This window comes from Buceros rhinoceros, unplaced genomic scaffold (genome assembly GCF_000710305.1).
Source record: "Buceros rhinoceros silvestris isolate BGI_N320 unplaced genomic scaffold, ASM71030v1 scaffold24435, whole genome shotgun sequence".
Taxonomy (NCBI): Eukaryota; Metazoa; Chordata; class Aves; order Bucerotiformes; family Bucerotidae; genus Buceros; species Buceros rhinoceros.
Genome location: NW_010412651.1, coordinates 9,578 through 20,531, shown reverse-complemented (window position 1 = coordinate 20,531; position 10,954 = coordinate 9,578). Strand labels below are relative to the sequence as shown.

The 10,954-nt window shown below is 51.5% G+C and overlaps 1 protein-coding gene across 1 annotated transcript in view; it reads left to right on the top strand.

The window, feature by feature from the left end:
* The first annotated feature begins 260 nt into the window (after positions 1 to 260).
* Positions 261 to 10,954, top strand: part of IRAK2 (interleukin-1 receptor-associated kinase 2) — an 11,480-nt gene continuing 786 nt past the window's right edge. Inside the window, exons 1-11 of the mRNA XM_010136483.1 lie at positions 261 to 435; positions 4,216 to 4,386; positions 5,016 to 5,122; positions 6,167 to 6,361; positions 6,835 to 6,899; positions 7,305 to 7,419; positions 8,062 to 8,171; positions 8,506 to 8,701; positions 9,337 to 9,399; positions 10,266 to 10,466; positions 10,621 to 10,951. Of these exons, the coding sequence (XP_010134785.1) occupies positions 303 to 435; positions 4,216 to 4,386; positions 5,016 to 5,122; positions 6,167 to 6,361; positions 6,835 to 6,899; positions 7,305 to 7,419; positions 8,062 to 8,171; positions 8,506 to 8,701; positions 9,337 to 9,399; positions 10,266 to 10,466; positions 10,621 to 10,951 (1,687 nt within the window). The 5' untranslated portion in view covers positions 261 to 302. The remainder of the gene's footprint in view (positions 436 to 4,215; positions 4,387 to 5,015; positions 5,123 to 6,166; positions 6,362 to 6,834; positions 6,900 to 7,304; positions 7,420 to 8,061; positions 8,172 to 8,505; positions 8,702 to 9,336; positions 9,400 to 10,265; positions 10,467 to 10,620; positions 10,952 to 10,954) is intronic.

The window sequence follows — 10,954 nt, the reverse complement described above, 5'->3', positions numbered from 1 at the left end:
CTGAAAAGTGTGGCTGGCTGTTCTTTTCAGGTCTCCCCTATAACACCGGGTTTTCCAGAGCCAGCAGAGTCAAAGGAATAAACAGTATCTTTGGCAACTGGACTTTCTTCACCCCCACACAGCTATTTTATCACCATCCCCCTTTAAAAGTGTGGCAAGGAAAAAGCACCGTGTCTCTCACACCTTACCTTCCCCTGCGTGCACTTGCTTGTTTTTTCTGATCTCTAATCAGAAGTATCCGTTGTCTCCCACTAGCCTCCTTCGTGATAACCGATCAAACCGAGCTACGGAAAATCAAGTGCATGGAGAAGACGGGGATCAGCATAACCAGAGAGCTCATGTGGTGGTGGGGAGTGAGGCTGGCGACGGTGCAGGAGCTCCTGGACCTGCTGCAAGGACTGCAGCTCTACCGAGCGGCTCAGGTCATTCTGGACTGTGAGTAGCTGCCCCTGCTCCCGCAGGAGCTGTGCTGCTTCCCAGAGCACCCAGACCCAACCCCACACTTCCTCTTGCTAGCTGAGGAAACTTCTTGCTGGGAGCCTCATGCTGAAATTCTAAAATTTCTCCACTGATTCTGATTTTCCACTCTCTCAAATACAGTTTGTGGTGGGAAAGGAGGAGGACACAGAGGAGGAATCACTGGTCCCTCTAGTTCATCATCCCACCTTTGCAGTGGCTTTCTTAGATGCTTCAAGAGGTGCCACAGAGACACTGTGTGTGCTCTGAACCAGGGTGGTACTTTCATCCATCAGACAGGGCCTCAAAACAGGGCTTAATTATGAATGGTTTAATTTTTCATACATTCTTGTTTCTTCATGAGGTTTCATCGTTCTACTCCCATTGTCAAAAACTCAGGAGAACATCCAGTCGGTTTTGCCTGAGCAGCCTGCTTTCCTGCACCGTCAGAAAAAGGATATGAGACGGAGAAATGTTTATTGACCACCTACATTACTATATCCCACTTCATGTTTTCTCTGCTGCTCTCATCTGTTCTCCCCTGCCCCTCCACAAGCTAAAGAACTGCAGTCTTTTCTAACTCTTTGCACCTAGTTCTTCTCCCGTGTCTCTATTTCAGATTTATCTTCTCTGAGGTAGGACAGTCCGTGTTTGAACTCAGGGTACCTAGTTAAGGTGAACCACAACACTTTTAAATACAATTTTCCTTCCCATTTTCTCTGTTGGAAATCATGTTTAAATCGCATCTGTCCATTTTTGTACCTTAATCCACTTCTACCCCCAAATCTGAACCCTGGACGACATACCATCTTCCCATATTGAGCTGCCCCAAAAAGCCGAGTGCTCCACGTTCCCCTTCTCACATATATTCCCACCCCAGATCTACTCTCTGGACATCAGAGATGTCTGAGAATTTTGCCAGTTCTCCCTAGAGGATTACACAGATTTTTGTTATGTGTCCAGAAACGCCTGGAGAAGTCCTGCCCAGCTGCCTGTGGGCAGCGCTCGGAGCTGGTGAGGGCAAACGCTTCCACAGGTGGAAAATGAGTGGGAGCACCACCCGCTCCTTCCGCTGGGTGACAGGGACACTGTCAGGGCGAGTTACACCAGGCGGGGTTGTGAAAGAGCAGCAAGTCCGACAGTGCATCACAGGGTTCTTGCCGCAGCACTGCGTCGTGCAGCACTGCGGGGCCTCTCTCCTGGCCTTGGCGTGGACCTTCCTTCTGGCGTGGCAGAGGAGAGTCTTTAGCCGTGGCTTTCTAAATTGTACTTGTTTTTTAAAAAAAGAAATATCAAGTCCTACAGCAAATTCCATCTTGGTGCATCAAACACCATAACCACGGGCCCTAACGAGCGCATTGCTCAGCTAATGCGGCCAGTTTTGATTCCGCACATCCATGTTCTGTCTGCAGTCAGTCAGGCGCTCAGCTCCGGAGACCGGAACAATTCCTCCTCCTCAGTCCTCAGCACAGCAGAGCTACAGGGAAGCGAACTCGAGTCTGCGTTTGTTTGTATGTCAATAATCCAACTGTTAATTTGGTCACAGTGACCGTGAGTCTGAGTGGATTGAAGACAAAATTCAGTTTTTTAGACTTCAGTCTGTTCCTTTACAGAGTTCACTGGCAATTTTGTTACCCTGCTTTAGGTGCTGTGATTTCAGTAAAAAAACTGCCCTCTCCTTCCTGGAAACACAGAAACTGAAACGGAAAAATTTCTGAGTGTTTACCACTGCAGAATAGCAGCGGCAATTTTCAGCGTATTTTTTATCTGTCGTGGCAAAGGCTGGCATCGTCCAGCCGAGTGCGATGCCTTTTCTGTCCAATGGGGTAATTTTGCCATTTTTGCAAAAACTGAGTTCCCAGATCAGCGGTCCTTTCGTCACCGTGATTCTGTTCCTTCTGAGTTAAAGGAATCGGACACGACACACAGTTTGAAGCTGTGCCAGCAGGTGACTTCCAGCAGAGCTCCCCCTCCCTTCGGCGGGTTCTTGCCTCATTCTAGTCCCGCTTCTGCATGTCCATATTTTTTTTTTAAAATGTCAGTTCTTTAGCTTCAGCGTGACCTGTTTTCCTGATGTGCAGGAAGTTGCAAAATTCATGAAAAACCCTGAAAAATAGGTTGAAAGAGGGAAGTGATTCTCGTTTCAGAGACTTCTAGGTTAAAGCACGGGAGGGAAGAGCCAAGAGCTGCAGAACCTGGGGGCTGGCAGTTCTGACTCAGGGCCCGCGGGCTGACAGCTCATTTCCAAACCCGTAACGTGGGATTTCACAGCGCTCTGACACAGAAATACAGAAATGTACCCGAGCGCTCTCAGTCTGAAGAGCTCCTTTCAAGCAGCCCTGCGTTCCGAGGGCACGCTGGAGACAGCGGGGACGAGCCCCAGCAGAGGCCAAAGGCCAGCACTTGCTGGACGTGAACGTCCCGCTCCTGCCGGTTTGCTCTCCCTGTGCTCCTGCTCTTCAGCCTGTAGTGCCCCGGGCTGCCACAGCTCCTCCGCTCTGAGACGGCACCTCTGGCGCCTGGTCCGTGGTTGGAGCAGACTGTAAAGGGAACAGATGCTTCCCACTGGCTTCTGACGCTCCCGGTGCTTCGTACCCAGAGAAAAGAGGCAGCGATCGCCCACCCGGCTGCACATGCAGAGGCTGTGGCTTTGGGTCCCAGGTCATGCTCAGGGTACGAAGCTGATCAAACGGCGTGACAAAACATCCTGTATTAACTCTTCTGCTTATCTTCTTCTGCATAAAAATGAAACATCACTTTGGGGTTTTAAGAAAGGGCTGAGTGTATCGGTGATCAAAGGAGCCGGGTAGAAGCAGACGCTCAGACCGGCAAGCAGGCAGCAGAGTCCTGCTGTGCCCCCGCAGCACGCGGGGCAGTGCCGGCGCCTTCTCACCGCGGGTATCCGTGTATCTGTGGGCCGGGATTCAGCTGCGGCCTCGGCAGGCTTTGACAGCCTTGTATACCTCAGGAGCTTGGATCGCTTCATTTTTTTCCCATCCTAACTATAGCCTAATCTAATTTTGTTAATTCCCTCTAGGTGTACGTGCTCGTCACGTCCCTGTACGCTGAAGCAGCTTTGTTCCTCTTCTAACCAGAGCGCAGGTCGCGTTTCCAGCTGACGCTGTGTGCAGGGCCCTGTAGAGCTGTGTGAATCAGTAACTCCAGCGGCAGCGAGCCTCGACCTTTGGCCAGTTTTATGCTTTCCCTGGATTGTCCCCAGTTTCTTTCCTTCTGCTCATAAGTGAAAGTGTGATTCTCTATTGCAAACAGTTCTATATGGGAACATGTTTTCTGGGAATGACACCAAAACCACACAACTGAAAGTTGTCCTAAAATGCTTAACTGACCGAGCCCAAAACAATTCGGTCACCTCCTCTCAGTCCCGTGATGATTTACAAGGAACTAGATGCCCTCTGTTCCAGGCTGGGAGGTACTTTGATTTGAGACCGTTGGCTGAAGGAGGTTATACAGAAAGTGACAAAATGTATTATTGTTGCTAATTCCATGTTGTAAGAGACCGCGTATCTTTGCATAGTCATCGCTGATAGCTGTTTGAAGCTATCGCGTCTTACCGGTTTCCAGTAGCAGTTAATGTCATGCGTATAGTGCTCCAGCGATTTAACAGTAAACTGCTTGAATGTTCATGTTGATGTTCGTGCCCAGTCTGTTTTCCTGAGTGGGGATATTTTTTTGAGCACTGATTGGAGTCAGACTCTATTTCGCTGGCAATGTTCACCTTTCCTTTGCTCTCTTTTGAAGGGACATCAGCCTCTAATATTACCAGCGCTGCAAAGGAAGAGACAGCAGAGCCGGCTAAACAGGAGAACATCTCCTTAACCCCCGCAGAAAACAAGAAGAGAGAGGGAGAAAGCGAGCTGAGTCTGCTGCCATCACCAGACTCTTCACGTCCGGGAGTGTCACCAGCAGGCAGTAAGTCAAGTCCAGATGCTGAATTTGCCCTAGCACTGCAGTGACCACCTAGACCAGACTGCTCCCGGTTCGCTTTCAGGGCAGCGCGAGGAACACGCTGCTCTTCAGAATGGTCACCTTTGTGGATCTGCTGGTTTCCTACACTGTTGTCTCCTGAGCTCTTTATTCCTAACTTCAGCATGCAGCCCCCCATTCCTCCTTCCTGCAGCTCTCTTGGCCTCGAGAGGTGCCAGCTGTCTGTCCTGTGGGATCTCAACAAGTTTCCCCGGTCTCTGTGAACACCCTAGTCCTGTCCTGGCTCTATATGAGCACTAGGTCAGTGCACACATTTCTTGCCTCAGGCCCCTCTGCGGGAGGAAGCGGGAAACAGAACCCAGGGGCTGCCGAGGAGAACGTCTGACCAAGGGTGTAGACAGGGAGCTCTGTGTCCCTGAGCCCGGCCTGGAGAGATCTGCGCAGTCGCCTGGCAAAGAGGAACTGGGAAGAGCCTCCCTCCACCTTCTGGCAGCTTGTCACAGATGATCCCTGCTTAGGGAATTCAGCCAAACACCCCAGACTTTCACAATTAGTCACTGTCTGTGCCGTTACAAAAATAAGGTGTGTTTTCAGTGCTGTTATTTCCATTTCAGTTGCTGTTCCTGAAGGAGACTTGTATTCGCTCCCCTGTCCACCACCTCCCCCAAGAGACCTTTTGAGATCCTTACAGTCAAATCCTCCTGTCTCATCAAGCGTGAAGGTAAATCCCTGTAGTGCTCATGAATTAAACCAGTGAAGATCGGCTTTATGACATTCTGTGGTTTTTTCAGTTAAAGTCTGTTCCTCTACTTGTACAAAATACAGATCTGGTGACAAAGTGGGGCTTGACTGCAGTTTGTTGGGACTGAGTATAATAGCAGTGCTGCAGCGAGATTACTCACGGTTTACATCACTTGTTTGACCAGGGAAGGACAAGTGAGAGGAAAAATGAACGCTGCTGCCCAGCTCAGCATGGGTAACACACCCATGAACAGCAGTCAGTTCAGAAGGAATTGCTGGCACAGATTTTGCAGAGGACGTAACATTCCATCAGCTCTCCGAGCCCCTGTTCCAGGGCTCAACCATCTCCCTGTGAAAAGTTTTCCTCCTGTTCCTAATGATTTCAGCACCCCGTCTCCCCTTCCGTCCTCCCTGTAGCCCCCTTGTTGTTAAGGTGGTCTAGCCAGACCTGTCCCGTGGGTCCTCACAGTGTTTCCCAGATCCGTGTGCACGCTCTGGTCCCATCGTTGTTCTGTCTTGGCCTGTTTTCTGTGGTTTATTTTGATCGAGGTTTTTTAAAGAAGGCTGAGTTTTAAACTTCCAAAGTAACAAGGGTTGAGAGTGCCAGCCAGAAGAGGAGATTGCTGCGAAGCATGCAGGACTTCCAGGGGTTCTCGAGGGGCAGTTAATGTCTTGTTTTCTCAAACCTGGAGCACAACAAGGTTGTGAAAGCGGCATAAGAATTGGCATTCGGTCTTGCCATGCTGGAAGCAACAAGTCACTGTGCAGCCGCCAGCAGGTGCTTCAGAAGCAGATGTGCAGTTCCTCCCCGAACGTGCATACGTTAGGGGGGAGCCCACCTTCTCATCCAGCAGCTTCGTAGTACACGCCCCAGACAGACAGATTTGGCACTGAGTGACTGCACAGCCTCTGTCAACAATCAGGGGCTGCTTAAACCGCAGAACAGAAATTGGCACCTGAAAGAAGGAAAAAGCTTATGAATTTTCCTGAGATAGATAAACTTGTTTCTTCTACAAACGTGCAGCCCTGCAGCTCTTCTGCTCCTCGCCAGGAGACGATGACGGATCTCCCCAGCGGGAGTCTCCTCTGGACCCAGAGGGAGGTCACGAATGCCACCGACGCTTTCAGCGACAAGAGCAGAATTTGTGAAGGTACTTTTGCAGATGTCTACAAAGGCCAGAGGAACAACATGGTGTATGCCATCAAAAGACTGAAGGAGGTGAGTAGTCCACCTGTTCTCTTCGCTGAGCGGGGTGTGCTAGTAGTATCTCTTGAACATGCGCAGTTGTTGTTCAATATCTGTGGGTGAGGAAGGTGAATGGCTGCACCGGAGGAGAGGTGAGAAGGGAAGGGTGGGAAGTCAGTACCCCTGCATTCAGCAGTCACCCGGGAGAGACACTTTACTCACCTGAGTAGTTTTGTGACCTCTGTCCGTGGGAGCAGCCTGTAGCGCAGCCACCCACACTGCTGATGGGATCGGAGGGGCCTTTTCACAGGATCGCACAATTGGAAGAGGCGTTGGAGGTCTGGGTTTTGTTCTCATTTTCAGTTAATTGTTGCCTTGGACACAAAGTTGCCATCAGTGGTACCTCTTTTCTAGAGCAGTTTGTTATCTAGAGACTAAAAGATCTGTACGAATGCAACATCTTAGTAATTACCTTTGATGTTCCGCTTCACGTTTTCCTTTTCCAGATGGAATGCACGACCCCAGATTCCACTCAGAGATTCTTTCACACAGAAGTACAGATTTGCTTCCGGTAAGCGGCTAGTTTTCAAGCACAGGCTGCATGTCCCCTGCCTGTGTGTTGAGACTGATGTGTTCACCTCCCAGCGCCGTAGGTCCAGCGGGGTTCTGCGGTCACAGGAGCCCTGGGCAGACCACCTCCCTCCGGGTGCTGCCGCAGGGCCCCTGCCAGTCCTGGGGTGGTGAGGAGTCTTCTGGAGCTCTGTGTCTCTGCTGCCAAACGGGCCGTTTGGTGACGGTCTCTTTTTGCTGCTGGGTTAGTCAGCCGCCTGCTGTCCTGCTCAGGCTGCTCCGTGCTGCCAGCTGCGGGGGACAGTGCCCAGCTGCCTTTGGTCCAGGGATTTATTCCAGCTCAGGAAGGTGTCTTTCTGTGCTGCTCTGATTCCGTTTGCAAATCACGGCTGATCTGTGCCCACAGGTGCTGCCACATCAACATTCTGCAGCTGCTGGGTTTCTCAGTGGAAACCGGATTGCACTGCCTGATCTACCCGTACCTGCCCAATGGATCACTGCAAAACAAGCTCCACTGGCAAGTAAGCAAATGAGCGGGGCTGTTCCCTTCGGTGACTGCAGGGCCTGTCCTGCTCTTGTATGAAAAGTAATCCTGTCTCTGAATTCAGAGGAACTGCCAAACGGAAAAGTTCAAAAAGCTGCCCAAATGTTGTGGCTGCATATACCAGAAAGGCTGCTGCGCTTTCCCGGGGTAATTCCTATTGTAATGTTTCACTGGATGTGGAAATAGGTTTCTGTAGAATCCATCACCATATCCACTGGCATAATGTGCCATGAAGCGTTGCCAGGGCTTTAGAGGGAGCAGTCTGAGGTGTCCACACCTCCTGAGCGAGCGTTGGCAGAGCTGGCAGGGCAGAGACACGTCGGAAAGGCAGTCCAGCACTGTTGCTGTGTGCCCAGTGCTTGGTGCTGGGACAGGCATCGTCCTCCCCGTAGCCGCCTCCCACCACTTCCTGCGGCTGGCCAGGGGTGCAGCACAGCGCGTGGGAACAGGTTCCTTCCCTGGCCCAGAAAGGGGCAGTTTCTGCCTTGGACCAAACGTCTGACTCGGGTCAGCAGGAGTTTCGCTTGGGAGTGAAACAACACCTTTGCTTCACAGAAATACTGACGTCTTGCAGTGTTTGGTTCTGTGAAACACTATTGTTCTCCTCGCTTCCTCGCAGGATGATCCTGCTCCGCTGACCTGGGAGATGCGAGTTAGCATTGCGATGGGACTCCTCCGGGCTGTGGAGTATTTACATAACTTCGGAATTCTCCACGGGAACATCAAGAGGTGAGGGTTGGGCACAGCAGCGCTCCTTGGCACCACTTCATCCCAGCTCAACAACAGTGACGGCTGAAAGCTGGTGCCTCTCTGCTGGCCCTGCTGCAGGGTGTTGGGTTTATGTTGGAGCTGGCTCTCTTTTCTAGACCACGGGAAGACTCTCTGTGGAAGTACTTCTGTCATTCCCCTCTCCCTGTCCCCCGTTCGGTTTCCTTCCTTTCACACGCAGCAGGCCAAGTGCAGGAAACCTCCAGCGCTTAACTGTAGAAGCGCGACACTCATCCTTCACCTGGTAACTAACTGGTAGTTACTTGACCAGTGTTGTCGTTTGTCTTTGTCACAGCTCGAATGTCCTGTTGGATGAGAACTTTACAGCAAAGCTCGGGCACTCAGGTCTGCGACTGCATTCTGCCAATAAGAAGTCGGGGTATGCTGCGATGAAAACCAGAGTCCTGCAGGCGTCTCTGACCTACCTGCCGGAGGATTTCATCAGGCACGGGCAGCTAACAGAAAAAGTTGATCTCTTTGGCTGTGGTGTGGTACGTGGCCTTTTTTCCATGTTCTGCTGCATTCTTTGGTGCTTCTAGACGGGAAACTAGAGAGGAGCAAGTGCCTCAGAGCGATGTCGTATCATAGTTGCTCACTATATAATGTGTTAAAATCCTGGTTTTAATTACGTTCACACTCCAAAAGTGCTTCAGTTTGTGGCAAAGTGAGGTGGATCTGTGGAACCACAGACACAAAACTACTTCCTGCTGCAGACACCTGATCACTGCTGATGGCTTTTGAAGCCAGAGCAGCAGAAGGGCAGCAGTCAGGCTCTCAGGATCCCTGTAGCTTTGCCACAGGAACTGCTACAAACACAACCGGTCAGTCCGGACTCTCACCTGAAATAACTGACAGTCTGCGATGTTTCCACACTGTGCCATGTGATTTCTTATCTCAGTTTACAATGACTCTCTTCTCATCCTTTGTTTCAACAACTTCTGTTGTACCTAACTCTAGAATGTGGACTTGGCTCTGGAGGCAGATCTGAAGTGTCATCAGGATGGCCCAGGAAGGAAAAACAGGATTTCAAAACACCCTCCCTGGCCGCTCAATATTTCTGGAGCTACAAAAATTGGAATTAATTAATCCTGAACAGATTGTTTTATCTTTCAAACACACTTTCTAGGTCTTAGCCGAGATACTGACAGGGATTAAGGCCCTGGACGAAGGGAGACATCCTGTTTATCTGGTAAGAGAAAGCAGGAGTAACCAACACCGCACAAGGGAAGGGTGTTGCTGTCCTAAAATGAATTTTCGTTTGCTATAAACACAGCTTGTTATCTGCAGCCCGCCGTATGCATCCTGAGGAAGGATGTTCAGCAGCCGTGTCTGGTTCCATTAAGCCCAGAGCCCGGCTGTGGGGACGCTCCAGCCTAACTGGGGTTGGGACAGCGGCGCAGTTCAGAGGAAATGCTGCTGCATGGCTTTCATGTGCCGGGAGGAGGTGTCAGGAGCCAAACCGAACGGCGAAACCCGGGTGGGCGGTAACTGCTGGTGCTCATCACCCGGCTCACGGGGCCTTTCTGTATTGCCCTCGTGTCAGGAATTTACACCAGGCTATGTGTAGAACCACACAAACCACTTTCACAAGCGCCTGGCGCTGGCCAGGCTCTGCTGCTGTTAACTCCATCCTCACGGGAACAGGCTCCACCTACGTTCCTTCAAAGGGACGTGCTCCTTTTGAATTCAGCCGTGTTCAAACGGGTTCAGAACAGAAAGGATCTGGGGGTTGAGTTCTTCAGTCTGTTCTTTGAACAGACCTGTGCCAGAGCGCTGCTCTCCGCTGCTGAGGGTTCCACGCGCTGTCCGTGGGCGCAAGGGCTGGGGCTGCGTTAGGGAGTTGGACAGGAGCCGCGTGCAGAGAAAGCCTCTGTCCTCCAGTGGAAACAAACCTTTCTGTCAGGGGAGGGGCGGAGAGTCCTAAAGGTTTAGGTCTGTAAGCCAGCTCCTGAGGAGCAGTAGTAACAAATGCACAGCAAGATCATGTTCTCAGTGATTGGGGTAGAGGTCTGTGCTAATTCTGCCTTCACTAGCGCATCTCTTTCCTTCAAACAGAAAGAGATGATTGCTGATGAAATTCAGAGAGCGAAAGAAAGCTCCTGCTCCAAAGGGAAGCCCGTGGAAAAGCTGGCAGCCAAGGGAATATGCTGCAAATACCTGGACCGGAGAGCGGGACACCTGTGGGAGGAGGCTGCTGTGGACTTCGCCTCAGCTGTCTGCCTTTGTCTGAGAAAGAAGAACTCCAGCATAGCACAGGTAACATTTGACATCCACGACCAAGGTTTGAGTCTTCTTGGCAGCAGGGTCGAAGCTACACCCTTCGCACCTGAGGCACTGTTGAGAGCGTTGGCACAGGAGAGTGTGCGAGAAGGGATTATTCTGCGCTTACGGAGTCTGTCGTTAAAAACAGGTGCTTGAAGTGATGGGAGCAGCTGAGAGTCAACTGCGGGAGCGTTTCCTCTGCGGGGGCAGCACTGCCGGCTTCTCCAGCAACACTCCGGAGGAAACGGATGACGAGACAGCCAGCCTCAGCGTGGACGTGCCCTCCGTGGCGACGAACAGAGAGAAGAGCACACAGGCAGAGCTGCTGGCGAGTGCCCATCCCTGCGCACCTTCCACGGGAGCTCTGTCACTCGAGCTCCACTGCGGAGACATGTCGAGGGTCCCTTGTGAGTCAGACGAGTCGAGCAGTTTTCTGTGGGACCCTCTGGAGGGACCCGCAGAGGAGCCGTCTGGCAGCGGCT